The sequence below is a fragment of the Mus pahari genome, chromosome 6, assembly GCF_900095145.1.
Source record: "Mus pahari chromosome 6, PAHARI_EIJ_v1.1, whole genome shotgun sequence".
Taxonomy (NCBI): Eukaryota; Metazoa; Chordata; class Mammalia; order Rodentia; family Muridae; genus Mus; species Mus pahari.
Window position 1 is genome coordinate 67392683 of NC_034595.1, and position 23426 is coordinate 67416108.

The 23426-nt window shown below is 39.5% G+C and overlaps 1 protein-coding gene across 3 annotated transcripts in view; it reads left to right on the forward strand.

Moving 5' to 3' along the window:
- The window catches only part of Pik3r3 (phosphoinositide-3-kinase regulatory subunit 3), an 81216-nt gene that overhangs the window by 24173 nt on the left and 33617 nt on the right, over positions 1 to 23426 (forward strand). For all 3 annotated transcript variants that reach the window (XM_029539709.1, XM_021199734.2, XM_029539708.1), the window contains 2 exons: positions 14025 to 14133; positions 17281 to 17379. In XM_029539709.1, the coding sequence (XP_029395569.1) occupies positions 14025 to 14133; positions 17281 to 17379 (208 nt within the window). The remainder of the gene's footprint in view (positions 1 to 14024; positions 14134 to 17280; positions 17380 to 23426) is intronic.

Sequence of the window (23426 nt, forward strand, 5' to 3'; positions counted from 1 at the left end):
GTGGTTGTGAGCCACCATGTGGTTGCTGGAATTGGAACTCAGGATCTTTGGAAGAGCAGCCAGTGCTCATAACTGCTGAGCCATCTCTCCAGCCCCCACTTTTTTTTTTTTTTTCCCCGTAGAAAGGATCTCTACATAGCTCAGGGCGACCTTGCATCTGAGATCATGCTTCCTTGCCTCTCAAGTGGGAGGACTGTAGATCAACATCTTACTATTTTACATGTACATGAAATCATGCTGCATTTGTCTTTCTGTCTCTTGCTTATTTCACATTTTTCTATTTTCATGCCATGAATCATAGTGTTTCTCTGTGTAGCTTTGGCTGTCTTAGAACTCGATCTGTAAACCGGGTTGGCTTTGAACTCACAGGGACCTGCCTGCCTCTGCCTCCTGAATGCTGGGATTAAAGGTGCACTCCACAGCTGGGCGTGGTGGCACACACCTTTAATCCCAGCACTCTGGAGGCAGAGATAGGCGGATTTCTGAGTTTGAGGCTAGCCTGGTCTACAATGTGAGTTCCAGGATATGGTGTTTTGCCTTATGTTCAAACTAAAAGAGAGCATTGTATTCTCTGCATCTGGAGTTACAGATGGTTGTGAGCCACCATGTGGATGCTGGGAATTGAACTGGGTACCGAGCCCACTAAAAGAGTAACAAATACTCTTAGCTGCTAAGAAAATCTCTCCAAGATTAAAACAAGGTATTAATTTTATTTTAAATTGTGTTAGTATGTATACGACAGAATAACCTTGGAGCACCTGATGTGGTCGTTGAGAATCCTGTTCTCTGTAAGAGCACCATGCACTCTTAACTGCAGGCCTATCCCCCTTCTCCAACTTATATTTGAGACAGGGTCACTGCGTTTCCTCACAATCCTGAAACTCACTATGTAGACCAGTCTAGCCTCAAACTACCTCTGACTACCTCTGCCTCCTTAAAGCTGAGATTAAAGGCATGTACCACCATGCCTGGTGCCCACCCCCACTTTTTTTTTTCGTTTTTCGAGACAGGGTTTCTCTGTATAGCCCTGGCTGTCCTGGAACTCACTCTGTATACCAAGCTGGCCTCGAACTCAGAAATCCGCCTGCCTCTGCCTCCCAAGTGCTGGGATTAAAGGCGTGCGCCACCACGCCCAGCTTGCCCACCCCCTTTTAATGGCCAAACAATATTTTATTTTGCATACATGCCATGCTTTATCTTTTTGTGAATTGATTTATATTTAGATTGTATTTCTTATGAATAAATGCTATGAGAAGCCAGGCAGTAGTAGTGCATGCCTTTAATCCCAGCACTTAGGAGGCAGAGGCAGGCGGATTTCCAATTTCAGAATTCTGAACTACAGAGTTAGTTCCAGGACAGCCAGGGCTATACAGAGAAAACCCTGTCTCAAAAAACAAAACAACAACAATAACAACAGCAAAAAGCTATGACAAACACAAGGGTACAGTATTCTTAACACTTGATTTCATGAAAATAGAGTAGAGTTGTTAGATCGTATCATTCTACTTTTGTTTTTGGACTACTGGGTCATATGGTTTTTCTTTCTTTTTTCTTAACTACCATAACTTTGCAAACATTTGTTATCTTTATTGATTTTTATTTTATGGGTGTGGGTATTTTGCTTATATGTTTGTCTTTGATTTGCACATGCTTTCATGGAGGCCAGAAGAGGGTGTTGGATTCTCTGAAAGTGGAGTAACAGTTGTTAGCTGCCATATGGGACACTTGTCATTTGTCATACTTGCCCACCTTCGGTGTTGGCGATTGACCCAAGGCTTCATACAAACTAGGCAAGTGCTGTAGCTTTGAGCTCTATCTCATTCCTATGTTTTGTCTTTTTTGTTTGTTTGTTTGTATTTTTGTTTTTTGAGACAGGGTTTCTCTGTGTAGGTCTGGCTGTCCTAGAACTCACTCTGTAGACCAGGCTGGCCTCGAACTCAGAAATCCACCTGCCTCTGCCTCCCGAGTGCTGGGATTAAAGGCGTGGGCCACCACTGCCCGCCTGTGTTTCGTCTTTTTATAATAGCATGTAGCCCTGACTGGCCTGGAACTTGCTATGTAGACCAGACTGGTCTGGTTGTCTCAGAGATCTCTCTATTTTTGACTCTCAATTGCTGAGACTAAAGAGAGGTATAAGCTACCATTCCTGGTTGTAATTTAAAAAAAATATTTATATTTAGATTATGAGTATGGGTGAGTGTCCAAATGCATCATGTGTGTGTTTGCTTCCTGAGGAAATCAGAAGAGGGTGTCAGATCCTAAGGAACTAGAGATACATCCAGCTGTGAGCTTGCCATGTAGCTGCTAGGAACCAAACCCAGGTCTTCTAGAACAGTGCGTGTTCTTAGCCACTGAGCTCTTCCTGCTGTACTAAGTGTTACTGCATGTGGTTTTGATTTGAATTTTCATATTATTATTGATACTGAATATCTTTTCATATACTTGTTGGTTTCTTTTTTCTCTTTTTTTCTTTTTGGTAGTAGTTAGCTGATAGAGTTTTGTAAATCAGATCCATATAATATTTTATAAGCACAAGTAATTTTAATGATTTATGATAAATAAGAGTGAAGTGTAAATATGTTAGGGTAAAATGAAAATTGCAAGCTTTTCTATAGAAGGAAGTAAATTTTCCTACTGTTAAAAGCTTAACATAATCCAACTTCATGCCATTCAACATTTAGAGGAATAGTAATGCTAAGAGAGAAAAGTTAAAAAAAAAAAAATGAGAGGGGGCAAGGCAAGAAAATGAAACATGGACAAGAACCTTCAAAGGCATTTTTAGATACAGGAGTCCCCAGCAAGGAAGAGACACACACGTGATAGGGAATGAGACCCTGATGCAACACAGAGCAACCGGGAGTTGGAATAAATAAAAACAATGGAAAACTACTACAACCAAATCCCCAGGTTTTGTTGTTGTTGTTGTTGTTTGGTTTTTTAGACAGAGTTTCTGTGTATAGCCCTGGGTATCCTTGTGCTTTTTCTGTAGACAGGGCTGGCCTCAAACTCACAAAGATCTGCCAGCCTCTGCCTCCCAAGAGCTGGGATTAATGGTGTGCACCACTACCACTTGGCCAAAATCCCCAGATTTTATATAGCTTAATCCAGATGTTGCCCTCACTCCCAGATTTAGAATGTAATTTGAATTATATCAGAAAGAGCTGTAGATTTCCAGAACTTTCTAGAACCTGGAAAGCCAGAATCAGGAAATATTTTGTTCACATAATATACCTGTTGACATGAAAAAATAGCAGTATGTCAAGGGAGGCTTTATGTAAGGTGTGCTTTCAAATGATGAGCAGAATCTCAGACTTCCTTCATAGTGGATCTGGAAACGACTGGCTTCACAGCCTCCTGGTGTTCTGAGCTGTGACAGACCTTCCCAGTGCTTGCCAAGCTCCCCTGTTTGGCTTTTGACAGCAAAACTGGTAGTTCTCTCAGCACCAATTTCTACAAACCTTAGTGTCACAAACACCCCACTTTCTGAAAGATTCATCAAATAATCCTCTTCCTTAAAACTATTTTAAAACTATAGATTTTGTCAATTTATAATGAGAATGTGCAGGACAGACAGGACAAGCTGCCCTCATGCCCCTGTACAATGCTTTGGCTGTTTCAGTGTCAGGAGGAAGCTCTTCACACTCATACTATATATTTGCTGCTATGGCTTTTGTGTAGGGTATGGTGAAAGTGTCATGAATTGAGAAATCACCACCTTGATCACCCACCAAACTAAAAACTTCATAAAGAAATTAAAACAGGATGAGTTCAAGGCCAAACTAGCTAACTTAGCAAGACTGTCTCTAAAATACAGGGTTGCAAGTAGAGCTCAGTTTTTGTATGTGCAGTTCCCCCCACTCCCTGTAAGAAAGAGAGGGGAGGGAGGGAGCGAGGGAGGGAGAGAGAGAGAGAGAAGAGAGAAAAGAGAGAGGAGAGAGAGAGAGGGAGATTAAAACTGAGCTGGGGATATAGTTCTATGCTAGGTAACTAGCATGTACAAGACCCTGACTTCCATCCCCAGTATCACAAATAAAAGGTAGGAAAGGAGAAGGTAAAGAAGAAAGAGAAAAAGGAATGGGGAAGAAATTAGATCCTCACAGATACTTATATTAGTAATGCTCAGGAAAATTTATCACAGATTGCTTCTAATCTAATGAACTGATGATGTTTGACCATTTTCAACTGCTAAGACCTTTAAGAAATGATGATAGTAAAACAAGTTAGCGAAGACTGAGGTATGCACAGAAACACAGTAGACAGCCAGCAAGTGTGCACAGTAAAAGTATGTACAGAAGCACAGTAGATAGCCAGCATGTGTGCACAATGAAAATATGCTCCGTGAGGCAGTTTGGCACTAATACCCAATTGTTTACATCATGATTTCCTAATGTATATGCAAGATTTAAAAAATGAATAATTTGAAGAAAAGCCAAGAAAAAAATAAGAAACTAAAATAGAGTGTCAGAAAAAGATAATAGCAAATAGAACTTTTTATCTATTTATAGTGGTATATTTAGATAGTTGCTCTATTATAGCAAAGGCAGATTAAATAATACAGTGATAATCTGTTTACTAAAGGATACTAAATTAATGGCAGAACACTTATGGGCCTGACAAGTAACTCTGATGCCATCTGACTTATTTGTCTTTGGTAGATGCTGAAAGACCTAATCAGTAAAAACCACAGGCCACTTAAAAAATGTAAACTTCTTTGTAGTTCCCAGTGTGGAACCCTGTGCCTAGTGCATCCTTCTTGAAGACTCTACCACTGAGTTTTAGCCCCACCCTAAAGAGAACAAAAACAATCTTAAAAGACGTTTAGGCCTCTAAATACATTCCCAATCTAGTATCAGCTGTATTATTTTTCAATTTAAAGGGAACAATGTAAATGGTTCTTTTTCACATAAAGTAAATGATCAAGCATATCACAATGGTTGGGTTCTCACGAACCATGCATGTTCATCTTAAAATGTTCACCTTGTATGACATTTAGGTGTCAATTTTAACCCTGGGTGGCAATGAAACAAGATCTTTATAGATGATGTATTTCACACAGAAGTGCTGATGTGTGGTAGGTAACTGTGTTGATGGTCTGAACCATGTCACTGCTTGGCTTGGGCTTTCTACTGAGGACCTTGTCACCTGCTGCAGCAGTGAGCTTAAGACGGTCATTCTATAGGGGATGTTTGAAATTTACACCTCCCAAAAGAAGTAGCATCCATCAGATAGCTTTAGCAACAGCTGTCCTCTGTTGAGCCTGCTCCTCTATGGACCACCAAGAACTTCATATTATTCTTCCTGTTCATGTACTTTGCAAAGAGGCCAGCATCCTTTGTGAATCCTCAAGCATACACTTCAAAGGACTTTGAGGTTTGTTCATCAGGAACAATGACTTGAGTCATTGTTCTGTCAAACTTAGCACATTTTCTAGCTTTAAGAGCTATCTCAAGTTTGCCAAGCATCTTCTGTTGTTATGAAAGCCACTGCCTACAAGCCTAGTAGCCCATTCTTCTGCTGCCTGGCGTTTGTGACTGAGCACTGGCTAGTGCTGAATGATTCATTCTTCTCTGGTAGCAGCAATCATTATCTTAAATTCTCATTGTCTGTATGATAACAGGCTACACACCAAATTGTTTACAGCATTCCTCAGGCACCATAGGACAGTACACTTTGACTATATCTATGTGCCCATTCTTGGTCACATGGTAGAGTGGTGAATGTTTTTGATAGTGGTGTTTACCAAAGCATTATGCTGGAACAGCAATTCTGTACCTTCAGGTGCCCATGACCATCAGGTTCATGCAATGGTGTCCATCGAGTGTGATCTTTAACTTTTGGGTTATTTCCATTTTGCAAAAGGTATTCAACAGAAGGTATATTGTTTTTAATAGAAACAACATGAAGCACAGTCTCTCCTGTGATTTCTTTTCCTGGTGTAGTAGTGGGTGATAACTTCACTGTGGAGGGGCTTGACATCATTTATCTGTGAGTTGAATTATTCAGCAAAAGTGGAAGTGTCCAGTGCAAGTTTAAGGGAGTCATCTGATATGGTAGTTTCTCCTGAGTGTGGCATCAGCTTTTCACTCAGTGTTACCAGTAACATCTGATGTGGGACTGGGATTTAGTTGACAAAGCAGACTGATGGTTGGGGTGTAGGAAAAGGTTAATTTTACTTAGGAGCAAAAATCATTGTGGAGGTGGGGGTGGGATTTCATTTGTCCATGCATGAGCAAAATTGTTCTGCATTTCAGTCCTGCATGCCAAGTGTTCAGTGAAGTCTGGATCGAATGTGGCAGCTCAGTGATGCCGAGGAAGATAGTGTCTGATTACTGCTTTTGTAAAAAAGTTGGTTAAAGCTTTCCCCTCTTATTTTTTTGAATGTTTTGTTTCTTTCTTTTGTTTTACAGAAGACTTTCAAAAAGTTGAAAATTTAATTAAAATAACACATTTTCTTTCCATATAACTTCTCTTTCTCCCAGAGTAGCTTGATTAAGCAGTTATTTTTCCAAGTAAATTTGACCATAAACAGTTATAATACTCTGAGAAGTTCTAATTTGTTGTTGTCTTATGCCTTTAAAATAAAATGGTTTTTGTCTAGGGACTATATTTTAAAGGCTTATTTTGTTTTATTAGTTTTATATTTTGAGCCTTTTATAATACCTAGTTATTTACAAATATATGCACTGAGATTTTTATGTTTGTTTCTGAATGGTGATTAGTAAAATTGATATTTTCTAGAAATTCAAGATATGGACCTACTAACATGGTCAGTTATAATACCATGACTGAAACTTCCTACTCGGATTTATCATTTGATTAAATACTTCAGGTTTGTTGTGTATCTTTTATTGACAACTCATTTGCTTTTGATAAAATTTAAATTGGATAATCCTTTAGTTTCTTTATATTTAAATACTGTTAGTACTGTAGTACTATATAACTGAGAACTTAATGAAAAGTTTCTTTTTTTTTTTTTTTTAATTTTAACATTTTCTTAAGCTGAGAATTTTTCACATCAAGGACATTTGTGGGAGAAAGGATTTACTATTTAGAGGGTAAACATGTCTTGTTTTTCTTTTGAGACAGGCTCTTAATATAGCCCAGGCTTTGAACTCTGAATTCTCCTGCTAAAGCCTTCTAAATGCTGGGATTACAGGCCTGTATCATAAGGAACTTTTACAAAACCAAATTTGAGAAATTAAGAAAGGGAAGTATTGAGGGACATTCGTTGACTTTTTTTTTTTTTTAAAGATTTATTTGTTTTATTTATGTGAGTTTACGCTGTCTTCAGACAAACCAGAAGAGGGCATCAGATCCCATTACAGATGGTTGTGAGCCACCATGTGGTTGCTGGGAATTGAACTCAAGACCTTTGGAAGAGCAGTCAGTGCTCTTAACCGCTGAGTCATCTCTCCAGCCCTCTCTTCTTTCTTTCTTTCTTTCTTTCTTTCTTTCTTTCTTTCTTTCTTTCTTTCTTTCTTTCTTTCTTTCTTTCTTTCTTTCTTTCTTTCTAAAAAACTTAAAAAAATGATGTGTACAGGTGTTTTACCTGCCTGTATGTCTGCGCACCACGTTGTGTGGCTGGTGCCCACGAGGCTGGAAGAGGGCTTTGGATCCCCTGGAGCTGGAGTTACTGAGAGTTGTGAGCTATTATATGGGTTCTAGGAATGGAAACAAGGTCTTCTAGAACACCATCCAGTGCTCTCAACCACTGAGCAACCACTCCAGCACCCAGTTTTTGTTTTTGTTTTTTGTTTTTTTGAGATCTCAGTATGGCCTCAAGTTCATGATCCATCTGCTTCAATCTCCTGGGTTCTGTGTACCACTATACATGGTTTCTTTTTTCTTTTCTTTTCTTTTCTTTTCTTTTTTTCATGAGAGGGAAGGTTTATTTGTGGCTTAGAGTTCAGGGCAGAGAAAACACTGTCACTGCTTGGCAGGAGAGCTTGGTAGCAGGTAGCCTGCTGAGGAGAGTGGCAGCAGAGCTCTTACATCCTGAGCCACAAACAACCTACACATGGTTTCTTTGTTTGTTTGTTTGTTTGTTTGTTTTGGTTTTTCGAGACAGGGTTTCTCTGTGTAGCCATGGCTGTCCTGGAGCTCACTCTGTAGACCAGGCATGGTTTCTAATGAAGTCTTTAAAGAAATTCCAGCTTCAGGTTGATAACTAACTAGTTGCATAAAGGTATATTTTAATGGTTAATTAATATTTAAATTTCTCTTTAATACAATACAACACAAAACTTTACGATAGTTTTCTTGAAGTTTAGTTGAAAAGTTGAATCTGAAATCATATTGAAGAACTTTTCATAATGTATTAAAATTCATTGATTCGGGGGCTAGAGAGATGAGATGAGAGATTTTGGGGGCTAGAGAGATGACTCAGCAGTTAAGGGTACTTGTTGCTTTTGCAGAGGACTTGGGTTCAGTTCCCAGCAGCCACATGGTTCAGAACTATCTATAACTCCAGTTCCCAGGATCCAGCATGTCTTCTGTCCTATGTAGGCTCTTCCACCCAGGTGATACACTCAGGCACAACGCACCTATAATATTTAATAAAAAAATTTATTGGTTTACTTTGTACTTTGAAGATACCTCCTACTCATGCACGATTTTCTAATATGCATAAAGCTCTTTGAAAATATTAATACATTATCTTCGTTACTTTTCTGTTGCTGTAAAGATAACATGTCCAAAGCAACTTAGAGAAAAAAGAGTTTATTTGGGGCTTATATTTTTAAAAGGTGAGTCCATGTTTATCATGGCAGGGAGCTTGGAACAGGCAGGCAGGCATGGCACTGGGGTAGTAGCTAAGAGTTTAAAGTCCGTCCACAAACAGGAAACAGAGCAAGACCTAACTGGGAATAGTGTGGGCTTACCCCAGTTACACATCTCCTCCAACAAGGCCATACCTCTTAATCCTTCCCACACAGTTCCACCAGCTGAGGGCCAAGTATTTAAGTGTAGGAGCCTATGGGGATCAGTCTCATAGAAACAGCACAGACATCTTACAACTGTTTCTGCTTTTCTTTTCTTTCTTTCTTTTTTTTTAAAAGATTTATATATTTATTATATGTAAGTACACTATAGCTGTCTACAGACACTCCAGAAGAGGGCGTCAGATCTTGTTACGGATGGTTATGAGCCATCATGTGGTTGCTGGGATTTGAACTCTGGACCTTTGCAAGAGCAGTCGGGTGCTCTTACCCACTGAGCCATCTCACCAGCCCCGTTTCTGCTTTTCATTCTATACTGTTATGCAACCATGTGAGTGGCACACATCGATTACCCTCCTTAATGTGATAAACCAAAATCTGAAATCTCACTTTTAAGACAGAATTTTTGATCAGTATCCCAGGCTTGCCTGGAACTCACTATATAATCCATGTTGTACCAGAATTTATGGGCTGTTCTCCAGCCTCAGCTATCTAGATGCTGGGATTTAGGCACGAGTCACTCTGCCCAGATGTTTTGTTTTAGAAACAATGTCTTACTGTATACAGTACAGGCTAAATGTATAGTCCAGGCTGGCTTTGAACTCTTAGATTTTCCTAAGAGTCTTCAGCTTCCATAGTGCTGAGACTATAAGTGCTACCACACTATATTAAAAAATCCAAAGCTTTTGAGTGTTTATATGCCAAAAGTAGAAAACTTCACACTTGATTCATGTGATAGCTCACAGTTTAAACAGGTATAATAAAAATGTTGTATAAAATTACTTTCAGGCTAAATTTATGGGATGTATGAATGAATTGTATATTTGGATTTATGCCCCTTATGCAAGATATCTTTTTTTGTTTGTTTGTTTTTTTGTTTTTCGAGACAGGGTTTCTCGGTGCACTCACTTTGTAGACCAGGCTGGCCTCGAACTCAGAAATCCACCTGCCTCTGCCTCCCGAGTGCTGGGATTAAAGGCATGCGCCACCACGCCCGGCTTGCAAGATAGCTTTTTATGTGATTGCAAACATTCCAAAATATGAAAAGATTCGGGATGCTCATTTTGTATCACTATTAATATATGTATATTTATGTGTATGTGTGTCTGAGTGTCTGTGTGTTTGTGTGTGTATCTCTTGAGCTTAGGTAGGATTCATGTTGGTTCTGGGAATCATACTCAGGTCCTTGAGTTTGCACTTTACTTCCTGAACTGTCTTCTCAGTGTCATTTATGTAGATTTTTTTTTTTTTTTTTGCAGCAGGTTCTTGTGTAGCTCAGACTAGCCCCACTCTTATCCTCAGTGTAGCAGAGGATAACCTTGAGTTCTCCATCCCCCTGCTTCCACTCCCTAGATGGTTCCATAAGAGGCCCATGTCCCTACACTTGGCTCTAAGTCTCACTTTAATGCAAATACTAGAAATGAGTAAATTTGGTAAAGACAGCATTTCAAGAAAGCTGAAATAGGCCAAAAGATGGTCTTCTTTTGCCAAACGGCCAAAGAGTTAACACAGAGGATTCTTGTTAAAGGAAATTAAGTGTGTGCCTCTCTGGACACTTCATAAATAATGGGGAAGCAAAATAGACTTCATATTGATATGAGAGAATTTGGATGATGTGTATGGATGACACCACTGACTATTATATCCCTATTAGCCAGGGCCCAATCCTGAGCAAGTGTCTCGCTCTAGAGCTCTGTGAAGGTGAGAGAAGTGAAGAAGCTACAGAAGGAAAGGAAAGTGTGTTAGTACAACAGTATTGGAGGTTCCTGTGGTTTTAGGAAAGAATTGTCTCTAGCCAAAACAAAGTGTAGCAGCATGGGCAGCTGCATACTACATACATGATCGAGGGAAGATGAATGACAGAGCTGGCGGCAGTAAGCCATACATTTCCAGTGTGAGTAGAACTGCCTTTAGACAGTGTCACCTATGATATCTTCTAGCTGTTGGTACCTGGCTTGAAAGGACAGACTCACTTTCTTGTTAGGAGTGAATGCGGTTGTTCACTTTAATCTGAAACTAATAATTTCCTACTAGTAACACAGTAAATCTGCTTATAATATGTTTTACTGAAAATATTGAGATCTTCTCAGAAAATATTCTTTTCAAAATACTGCTTGTTAACAATATACATGGTTGGGCTGGTGAGATGGCTCAGTGGGTAAGAACACCCGACTATTCTTCCAAAGGTCCGGAGTTCAAATCCCAGCAACCACATGGTGGCTCATGACCATCTGTAATGAGATCTGACTCCCTCTTCTGGAGTGTCTGAAGACAGCTACAGTGTACTTACATATAATAAATAAATAAAGCTTTAAAAAAAAAACACACAATATACATGGTTACTCAAATGAAAGATACTGTTTTTTTAAATTTTATTGGATATTTTCTTTATTTACATTTCAAATGTTATCCCCTTTCCTGGTCCCTCCCAATAGCTCCCCCCCATCCTATCTCCCCTTCCCCTGCTTCTATGAGGGTGTTCCCCTACCCACCCACCCACTTCCACCTCCCCACCCTTGAATTTCTCTACACTGGGGCATCCATCGAGCCTTCACAGGACCAAGAGTCTCTCCTCCCATTGATGCATGACAAGGCCATCCTCTGCTACATATGCAGTTGGAGCCATGGGTCCCTCCATGTGTATTTCTTGGTTGGTGGCTTAGTCCCTGGGTGTTCTAGGGGGTCTGGTTAAATATTGTTTTTATGCCTGCCTGCTTGTAACATCAATTCTACAGCTGGTGGTCAAAAAGTAACTGCATTTTGTGTGTGTGTGTGTGTGTGTGTGTGTGTGTGTGTGTTTGTGTTTGTGTTTGTAGTCTATTTGTTCCTTTCACTTTTACATAGGTTCTGTGGATTAAACTCAGGTCACCAGGCTTGTACAGTAAGCTCTTTACTCAGTGATTTCATTTTAATGGCTATAGCAGCCATAAATAGTGATTCCTTTGATGGATGTGAATGATTGAGGGAAATGATGAATCTTTCAGGAAGGATTCATTGTTATAGATACTCTGAAGGAAAAGACACAAAAGTTGTGTCTGGGCATGGTGGGGCATCCCTACAATACACTAGCATCCAGGAGATTGAAGCAGGGAGACAGCAGATCCGAGGGCAGCCTGGGCTACTTAATGAGACCTTACTTAAGAAAGCAACATAAGTGTGAGTCATGGAAGGTAATGAGAACATAAACATTTCCAAGGGCCTGGAGGGATTTGGTTCAATCACACATGGCATCGAGGGAGTCAGAACTGCAGCTGTGGTAGAAATGACAAGAGAATTTGAGTTAGAATTCGTTTACTGAGGTGGAATCTGTTAGTAAAGATACTGTGATGTTGATGAAGTGATACACAGGATTTAGGATGTTAAATAATCCTAGCTGATGAAGCACAGTTTGAGAGACTGTAAATTTTATTTCTATCTCTCGTACTTTGAGACAAGGTCTTTCTGTATAATCAGCCTTGTGTCACACTCACTGTACAGCTCTAACTTCCTTGAGTGCTGTGATTACAGAGGTGGAATGCCATGCTAGTACCATACTAGGCTTTTGCTCCATTTGTAAAAGTTCTACTTGAAAAAAGTTCAACATCATCACATGACTGGAATCTTTCCTGAAAGGGAGAGTCAGTCAGCATGGCAAACTCTGAGGTTGCTTTTTTGCTATTTTAAGAAATTGTGACCAGCCTTCAGTACTCATGCTTTGTCCAGTCATTAGCTATTAACACTAAGCTTCTCTGGGATCCGGATTTGCTGAAGCCTTAGATATCATTAACATCTTTAGTAATAATGTGTTTTTTTAAAATACATTATGTATTTTTAGGCACAGCACAGTACAGTGTAAGTTTAACTTACTATAACATTGATGAATCAAAATGTGACATTTACTGCAGTGCTGCTGCTGCTGCTGCTGCTTCTTCTTCTTCTTCTTCTTCTTCTTCTTCTTCTTCTTCTTCTTCTTCTTCTTCTTCTTCTTCTTCTTCTTCTTTTCTTTGAGACAGGGTTTTTCTGTGTAGCCAGAGCTAAGTCCTGGAACTCACTTTGTAGACCAGGCTGGCCTCGAACTCAGAAATCCGCCTGCCTCTGCCTCCCGAGTGCTATTGCAGTGCTTCTTAATGTGGTTATTTAGATATACACTCATAGTCTCAACAAAGTATGCCTTATGATTGCCCACTTGAAACCCAATTCATGGGTTTGACTTTAGCACGACATAATGTCTGTTCTAGACTTTTCCTTATTTCTGCTGTCTTCAGGAGAGAATTCACTTCTTTTCTCAGCTGAGTGTGACAGTCTGTTCTGGCTTCATTTCTGTGCTGTGATGACAAAAAGCAACTCGGGAGAGAGAGGCTAACTTTGGTATAGTTTGGTACAGTTTCATGGTCTAGTTCGTTACTGTTGGGAATTGAAGACAGGAATTTGACAGTTAGTTATGGTACACTCACAAATAGGAGCAAGAACTGAGTGCACACACTTGTGCCACTTCCTTTTGCTCAGCTTGACTTCTCCATTCATGTAGAGTGAGTGGAGTCACTCACACTGTGAGTGTGTAAATCACAATGTGTATATAGTAGTCAAAAGTTGGTTCCCTCCACCAGTGAGATCCAGGGCAACTTGAACTTAGGTTACCAGGCTAGTTCAGCACACCTTACCTGCAGGCCACTTAGTCTACATAGTGCATTCCAGAACAGTTAGGATTACACAGTGAGACCCTATGTCAAGAATAAGAATACCTAAAGTCCAATATGGTGTTACATTGCCAATATCCAATATAATGTTAGTTATTAGCTAGAGTCTTCATGTTGTACATTAGTCACTTAATAGTTTTTGGAATGAATCACTCAGGTTAGGTTACTGATGTTTCAAAGGTGTGAAGTTTTACTGAAGTAAAAGTATTTTATGAAGAGGAAAAACCTTTATATTTCAGGCACCTATTGGTAACATTTCAAAAGGGTCCTCCTGACTAACACTAACCTGACAGCTGATTTGATTGAATCCTATTTCACATTGATTATTTCACACAGGAACTAGTCCTGGGTGAAGAAATTAGAAAATGAATCATTTTCATATTCAAAATAACATACATTATTTATCTTCTAGCTCTTCCACCAAAGCCACCTAAGCCAATGACTTCAGCAGTTACAAATGGAATGAAGGACAGTTTCGTTTCTCTTCAAGATGCAGAGTGGTACTGGGGAGACATTTCCAGGTAACCAAAAATCTATTGTAATCGAATGCAGTGTTTTTAATTTATTTGTTGTTGTTGTTGTTGTTGTTTGTTTTTCAAGACAGGGTTTCTCTGTATAGCCTTGACTGTCCTGGAACTCACTCTGTAGACAAGGCTGGCTTTGAACTCAGAAAATCACCTGCCTCTGCCTCCCAAGTGCTGGGATTAAAGACATGCACCATGACTGCCTGGCTGAATTCAGTATTTTTAATTGATTTTGAAGTAGTAGTTAAATAGTTTAGTGCTCTATAGGCTTTCATTTAATGATTACATTTTAAAAAGTATGTGTGGTAACCCTTCAAAGGTGCATTTGGGGCTGGTAAGATGGCTCAGAGGTTTAAAGGTGATTGTGCCTTGCCTGATTACCTGAGTTCAATTCCCTGGATTCCTATAGTGGAAGAAGGGAACTGATTCCACAAGTTGTCCCATGATCCACCTCACATGCATTGTGGTGTGTCAACACACACACACAAACAGACACATATACACACAAAATGAAGAAAAAAATTAAAAGTCTGTAGGGCTGGAGGTTTTATGTACAACTTCTGTTCCAGAGAGTCCAACATCTTTTGGCTCCACAGGCTCTGCATGCATTTGGTGAATAGACATACATACAGGCAAAACACCCATAGACAATAAAAAAAAAAAACCCTTTTTAAACAAAAGTATCATTCTTTCATTCTCAAGACAAAATGACAGGAAGACCTTTGGGTTATGAGTGTGACTATACTTTTCTATCCCATGTCAAGGATGAACTTGTGAATATATAATCCTTACACATTTAATATAGTTACATGTGATTAGAATAAAGGAACTTAGATTCCTTTACCTGTTTTGTTTTGTTTTGTTTTGTTTTGTTTTGTTTTTTAGATAGGCTCTCATTCTGCAGTCTTGGATGGCCTGACACTCAGTGTGTAACCGAACTCTCCCTCTGCTTCCCGTCCATCACCATTCCTGCTGGCCTGCCTTTTCCTCTGTAACCCAGTCAGGTCTTGAATTTGGAACCCTCCTCACTTACCCTCCCAGGCATCTGGGGTTACAGACCTGTACCACCTGGCTCAGCCCCTTACCTTTTTCTCCCTAGGGCAGTTGATCTAAGATGTTTGCATGCACAAGAGTCAGTTGAGGTGGAGCCCAGGAACCTCCGAGGCAGGGTCTTGCTTTGTACTCAGTGCTGACCTTGAACCATCTCAGACTCTAGATCTCTCGCCTCAGCTGTTGGGGTGCTGGGATATAATGGGCACATTCCCCCATGCCCATCATTAGGTGATTTTCATGCAGGTCTGTTGATTTATTTTTCATTTTCTGAGGCAGGGTTTCTCTGTAGCCCTGGCTGTCCTGGAAGTAGCTCTGTAGACCAGGCTGGCCTCGAACTCAGAAATCCGCCTGCCTCTGCCTCCCGAGTGCTGGGATTAGAGGTGTGTAGACCTGGTTTGGTGCTGTTTTTAAAAAATCATTTCTTTTAGTTTTTGAGACTGCATCATTTCCTCCCTCCAAACTTTCCTTTTCCTTCCATGCTCTTTTAAATTCGTGACTTCTTTTTTGTAATTTATTTATATAGACATCAAGGAGAGATCTGCTTTTTGGGTTAAATGTAGATTTAGATAATTTTGAACTCAGAGAGGGAATATATGTTTACTCACACACTGTTAATTGAATATTGTATCTTTTATTTATATTTTTCTCATTAAAGTTTAATGGGTCTCCAATGGTTTTGTTTGTTTTCTTTGAGACAAAGTTTCACTATGTAGCTCAGTCTGGCTACAAGCATGTTCTGTAGACCCTATTGACCTTGACTTTGTCCCCCTGCCTCAGCCTCCTGACTGGACAGTTTGCACACTTGCACCCCACGCTTTCTTTTCTTTTTAACCCCCAGCTGTTTCTGTGGAGGTTGGCTCCAGAGGATGCTGTAGTGCCTCAGTGTATCACCTTCTGTGTTTCTCTCAACCTTTGTTCTGCTACCAAGTGGTACCCATCCCATCTCTCTTTTACCCATATCATTTTACCCTTTCATTGGTATTAGGTACACTCATACTGTTACACACATAATTACCATCTGTCTTCAGAACTTGTGCATCTTTCTCACTGAAACTCTACGAGTTAAAACAGGTCTCCTTCCTCTCCTTGAGCCCTTCCTGACCAGGCTTCTATATTCTGTATTTATGAATTCAACTACTGTAAATAGCGTGATTATATAATATTAAACATTTGTGACTGGCTTTTCACTTCTTTCAGATATCTTCATAGTTCATTCATGTGGCAGAATTTCATTTCTTTTTAAGGCTAAATATATCCTAATATTTATAAATATCACATTTTGTTTGTTCAACTAAAATAAGGATTTGGTGGACTTTGGGTCTTTTTTTCTTTTAAGCTTATGTGCTGATATGAATGAAGCTGCTATAAACATTATTTATAAATAAATATCTGCTAGACTTCTTGCTTTTGATGATTTTGGATATTTACTCCAAAAGTGGGATTGCTAGATGATTTGTTAATTCTGTGTTTAACTTTTGAAAAGGACTTAATATATTTTATATTAAAATTCAGTAGACCAATTATATAATAAGAATGTTTTTAATATTTAAGTGCCATTTAAACTATACTTTAAAATCATGTTTTATTGGAGTTCAAGGATCTTTTATGTCTTACATTCCACTGAGTAATGTTCCTGAAATTCCTAAGCTGCAGAAGGAATTTGTTGTTAACACTAATCAAATTAGAGAGCACTGTGTTGATAGTCTTTGAACTTCAGTGAATTTTCCCCTCTGCTCAGTAACAGTACCACTGCCACTTAAAGCAGTGACCTTCTTCCTAAACAGCTGTGGGTTTTCTTGAAGCTCTTCATGTTCAGACCTGCCTGAGAAAGCCCTAATGGCTTATTAGAAACACGATCTGTACAGACAATTGAAATCTGGAGGAGTTAGACATCAAGTCGTCTTTCCCTAGATTACATAACACCAGAAATAAAATCAGATTTTGTTTCCATGGGGAGGACCTGCATGACTGCTGGAGACTCGGGAATGTTGCAACTTCCAGCTGGTCTTGATAATTATATGTGAAGACATATTATTAAGATTTAAGGTTTTTTTTTCCTTTTCAAATGTTTCCTATAATTTTGCTTCTCAGGGAAGAGGTAAATGACAAATTGCGGGACATGCCAGATGGTACCTTCTTAGTTCGTGATGCCTCAACGAAAATGCAGGGGGATTATACATTGACTTTGAGGTAAGTGCTTTTCTGCTTCTGGCTGGAGTCTTCCTAGCATAAATATAGAGAGTTCTGTATTTTATTTAAATCTTTATATATTTTCCATTTTTATTTAATTTAGATATATAATTTTTAGCTTTCCTAACATTTTAAATTTAAAGTACCTTTATTGTATGTAAAACATTTAAACATAAAATGGTGCCTATTTTATTTTTTATTTTAATATATGTATTAATAAGATAAAGAGGCTAAAATTCCTAAATATTAGGGAATAAAGAATATTTATCTGATTCTCTTACCTTCATTAATGAAGGAAAAGTCATGGGCGTAACTTAATTCTCCAGAAGCTTTAGATTTTCCTAGTGTGGGCTTGAGAAGTGGAACTCAGCATAGTTTTGACAGATGAGGAGAGGTAGATAATAGAACAGGTCTAGTCTGGGCTCTGTCTTCCATGTAGACATACTGGCGTTTTATAAATGGTAGAGCTAGGACATTTTATTCTCACAAGAATGAGACATATATTAAAAACAGGTCAAGAGCAACTTCATTAGTTATTTCTATATTTATTTATTTATTTATTTTTTGGTTTTCAAGACAGGGTTTCTCTGTGTAGCCCTGGCTGTCCTGGAACTCACTCTGTAGACCAGGCAGGCCTCAAACTCAGAAATCCGCCTGCCTCTGCCTCCCAAGTGCTGGGATTAAAGGCGTGCACCACCACGCCCGGCTAATTTTTTAAAAAAGATTTATGTATGTATGTATGTGACTACACTATAGCTGTGTAGATGGTTGTGAGCCTTCATGTGGTTGTTGGGAATAGAATTTTTTAGGATCTCTGCTTGCTTAGGTCAACCCCACTCGCTCCAGTAGGCCCTGCTCGCTTTTGTCAACTCCGCTCACTCAGTTCCTGCTTGCTCCAGCCCAAAGATTTATTTATTATTATGCATAAGTACACTGTAGCTGACTGACTTCAGACTTACCAGAAGAGGGCGTCAGATCTCACTACACATTGTACACATTGTTGTGAGCCACCATGTGGTTGCTGGGATTTGAACTCAGGACCTTTGGAAGAGCAGTCAGTGCTCTTACCCACTGAGCCATCTCACCAGCTCCTCAACATTTAATTTTAATCATTAGAATTGCATAATTGCAGGCTAGAGAGACGGCCCAATATTTAAGAGCATATGTAGAGCCCTTGAGGACCTGATTTTGATGGTTCTTTGAACCCACATCAGGTGGCCCGTAACTGCCTGTATCTGCAACTCCAGAAGATCTGATGCCCTCTTCTGACCTCCATAAACACATACGCATAATTTAAAAATAAAAATAAAGTGTTAAAATCACCTAGTTGTAATAAAGTTTTGTGATTTAGTTGTATAATATAGGTGGTTTATCCACTTACTTATTCATTAAAAGCTTCATGGTGCTAGGCAAAAACTCTACCACCTCATCTCCAGCTATTATTTATTGACACAGGGCCTTACTGTTTGGCTCTTACTAACCTAGAATTATTATGTAGACCAGGCTGGCCTTGACCACAAGAGATACCCCTCCCTGCCTCTGCCTCCTTATACTGGAATGAAAGGATTAAGGGTGTGTATGAGGTATGTATGTGGGCACACAAGCCATCACTCACATGTGGAGGTCAGCGGACAACTTTGTGGGTTCAGTTCTCTTTCTACCTTTAATTGGGTACTATGAAGCAACCCATGTGACCAGCATTGTGCAGTAAATGCCTTTACTCACCAAGCTGTCTCACTGGACCTCTAGATTTTTTTTTTTTCCAAGATAGGGTTTCTCTGTGTAGTCCTGGCTATTCTAGATCTCACTCTGTAGACCATACTGGCCTCAAACTCAGATCCACCTGCCTCTGCTTCTTGAGTGCTTCCATTAAAGGCGTGTGCCAACATGCTAGGCTCTAGAAAATGTTTTAATTTCACCAAGATGGTATTTCATCCTCAAATTCTTAGTTATACCTACCTAAAAATAACAGTTATTTATATTATGTTCAAGAGGAAAAGCCTGTAAATGTTATAGAATGGGCAGGCTGATGGATGGGTCAGCAGGTAGGCACTACTGCCATGACTCATATTTAGAGTTTGCTTTCCAGGACACACATGGTAAAAGGAGGGAACTCATTGCTACAAGTTGTTCCCTCACCTCCACACGGACTGAGTAGCATGTACACACACACACACACACACACACACACACACACACACACACACACAGAGGGAGAGAGAGAGCGAGAGAGGGAGAGAAGTAAGTAAATGGGATGGTTTTTAAGGTTATGTGACTTAGCTGAAGTTGCAGCATTCTTCAGGAACCAAGATAAGCAGTGCTTTCCTAGTCTAGAGCCACTTTTAGGACTTGATGATAAAAGGAATTAAGATGGAGAGTTGGCTCAGGGATTAAGAACACTGGCTGCAGAGGACCCACATGGGCAGCTCGCTACCAACCATCTATAACTCCAGTCCTCGGGTCTGACACCCTCCTGTGACCTTGGTGAGTACCAGTCATATTTAGGGAATACATACATACATGCAAACAAAATACTCGTGTACATATGTAATAAAATGGTTTTTAAAAATTTAACGGAATCTTCAATATTTACTAGTTTACATGGGTCAGTTCCTTAAAAAAGGACCCTGTCCCACCTGGTCTACAAAGTGAGCTCCAGGACAGTCAGGGCTATACAGAGAAACCCTGTCTCAAAAAAACCAAAAGAAAAAAAAAAAAAAAAGGACCCTGTGATCTTCCTTCAGAGGCAGTCAGTCCATTTTATTGTGGAATAGTAGTAAAATTTAGAAGATTATCTTTACATTGGGCATTATTTCTAGGATTGGGAATATAGATATACTTAAAGCATGGCTTTACTCTGAGGAGTTTGTAACCCATGTGTGTGATAGTGGAGTAGGAGAACAAAGGCACCTATACCTTCATTAGAGTTTGTTCAGTTGCCCCTTCTGTTTACCTAGGCTGGACTGGAGCTTGCTATGTACACCAGGCTGGCTTCTAACTCACAGAGATCTGCTGCTCTGCAGCCTAACTCCTGCTTTTTAACTGTTGTCACTGTTGTTCTCTTTCTGTCTCTGAATTTACTATTCTAGGGTCCTCATATAAATGGTACTTATTCTTCTGTGTCTTGCTTATCTTTTGTTTATTTGTTTGTTTGTTTTGAGATAGGGTTTTTCTGTATAGCCCTTGCTGTCCTGTAACTCACTTTGTAGAACAGGCTAGCCTTGAACTCAGAAATTTGCCTGCCTCTGCCTCCCAAGTGCTGGGATTAAAGGCGTGTGCCACCATCGCCCAGCTTTTGCTTATCATTTTTAAAAATTTATTTTATGTATATGAGAACACTGTTGCTCTCTTCAGACACACCAGAAGGGGGCATAGGATCCCATTACAGATGGTTATGAGCCACCATGTGGTTGCTAGGAATTGAACTCAGGACCTCTGGAAGAGCAGTCAGTGCTTGTAACCTCTGAGCCATCTCTCCAGCCCCTTGCTTATCATTCTTAAGTTTAATATCTTTAAGGTTCATATATGTTACAGCATGGGCTCAAATTATATTTCCTTTAAGGCTGGATAATATTTTGTTGTATGTCTGTCTATATTTTAGTTTTCTATTCATTGATAGATAACTGGCAAGAAGAATAAACAGGAAAAAATTGTATTACTTTGTAGGTACATTTAACATAATTCTACTTGAACCTAGATTCTAGAGTGTGAATTGTCTGTAACTATTCTTTAAGGTTTTCATCCATCTAGAAAAGATATAGCAATAGTTGGTTGTCAGGAAATATTTGAGTAGAGCATAGATTAAATGGAAGAAGGACAGAGAGCTTTCTCAGAGGCAATGACATGTGAGCTTTCTCTTCATGGGTTTGCTTGTCAAACAAACGACGGACTTAATTTAGTTTAATAAACAGTTAATCTCAGGGATATTTAATTATACAGGGTGTTTAACATGTTAAAATTTTTGTCTGCTATAACCTCCACCTAGGAGGCAGAGGCAGAGGCAGGAGGATTGATAAATTCAAGCATACCTGGGTAACTTACTAAGACTATCAAAATAAGAAGTGAAGGGTGGAGTGTCTGGAGAGGAGGCTCAGTAGTTAACAGCACTGGCGGTGTTTTAGAGAGCACAGCTCCAGTTCCCATCGGACACTGCAATTCTAGAGTTTCTGGTGTCCTCCTCTGACCTCCATGGGTACCAGGGATGTGCATGGTGCACAGACATACATGCAGGCAAACACCCATACACATTAAAAACAGTTAAAATAGGATGAGCATGCAGCTCAGTGTTGGAGTGCTTGTTTAACACGAGTGAGGACCCTAGGTTCCATCTCTACTGTTGCTAATACAACAAAAGAAAACTAATTTTGCCTAAAGGACCACTTAGGCAGGTAAAGTCAAAAGAAGTAAGAAAGGTGTATTGAACAAGAGTTAAAATTAGAGTTTCAAAAAAATAGGCTTTGGAAGATGTAAGAAATTAAGGAGATACTTTTTTTTTTTTTTTTTAAGATTTATTTATTATATCTAAGTACACTGTAGCTATCTTCAGATGCACCAGAAGAGGGCGTCAGATCTCATTACGGATGGTTGTGAGCCACCATGTGGTTGCTGGGATTTGAACTCAGGACCTTCGGAAGAGCAGTCAGTGCTCTTAACCACTGAGCCATCTCTCCAGCCCAGGAGATACATTTTTAAGGGCATAATGAAAGCTGACCTTCATGGAAGAAGTGACATTTTACTTGTAGATGGAGTTTGTTGCCAAGGGAGATAACACTGGGAGCAGGGAAGATGGAAAGAGAAGTCAGAGCCATCTTGTGTGATGCAGTTCCATTCTGGCTGTGTAATAAGAAGTTAAAAGAAGTGGTAGGGAATAGAAGGTTTGAGGGCTTAGAGAGCCTTGAATTCTAAAGTTTGGAGTTTATATTTAATATTGTAGGTGGGTGTAGAGAGGTTACGATCAGACTGTATTTTAAAGGAAAGGAGAGACAAGGTGGGAGATCCAGTCCAGTTGATGAGTGCTTCCTTAGCATTTGAGAGATCCTGAGTTTGATTCTTAGGATCAGGTGTGCTGTTGCATGCCTGCAATCTCAGCAGGTCCCCCAGGAGGATCTAAATTTGAGGTCATACCTGGCTAAATAATGAGTAGGAGGCTAACCTGAGCCATATGAGACCTTAACTTAAAACAACAAAACAATTAAAGAAATAATGACAGATACCTAGGAATCTTTCACAGAGTGAGAGGTAGTCATGATTGAATTTAGGATTTATTGCTTATTTAATATTTACTGAGTACTAACAGTGTTTAGACTCTTCTAAGCAAAGAAAAGGCAACAGAGCACAGCCCCTACCTTGTAGTGAGGAGGGAGTGAAGACAGGGAGACAGCACAGGACATTAAAAAAGAAATGAGTTGAGATAATGTCATAGCCCATGAAGTGCTGCCCAAGGGAGCGTGATGCTCAGGAGTATGGACGGACGGACAGAGGCTCAGAAGGGTTCCTGAGGCAGTGGCCTCTGAGACATGGATTAGAAATCTCCAGTCAGAAAGGTGGATCCAGGAGTGAGAACAAAAAATACAGAAGCAATCTGGGGGAAGAATTAATGCAAAAACCACTTTATGGTTGGCTTCCATTATCAAGATGTTGAAACTAGAATGGAAATAAACACATAAAATAAATACATCTTTAAAAAATAAATAAAATAAAAAATAGAATGGAAACAAACTTTGTAGAAATTTAACGAGCCATGCATGAGAGGGAATTTGAATTTTATTTCTAAGTGGAAAAGGATTGGTAGATGGCTATACACAGGGAATGACATGATTCAGTCCTGATTGCACACTGTCCTATGATACTCCAGCTGTTATAGGACAAGACTTGACATAAAAGGTTATGGTGAATTAAGACCAAAAGGAGCTTAGTAACAGCACTGGAAGAAGGTGAAAGTGATCATGGTTTGAACTTGCCAAACTTAAGACTAAAGATTTTGTGTTCCTGGTGGCGCACACCTTCAATCCCAGCACTCGGGAGGCAGAGGCAGGCGGATTTCTGAG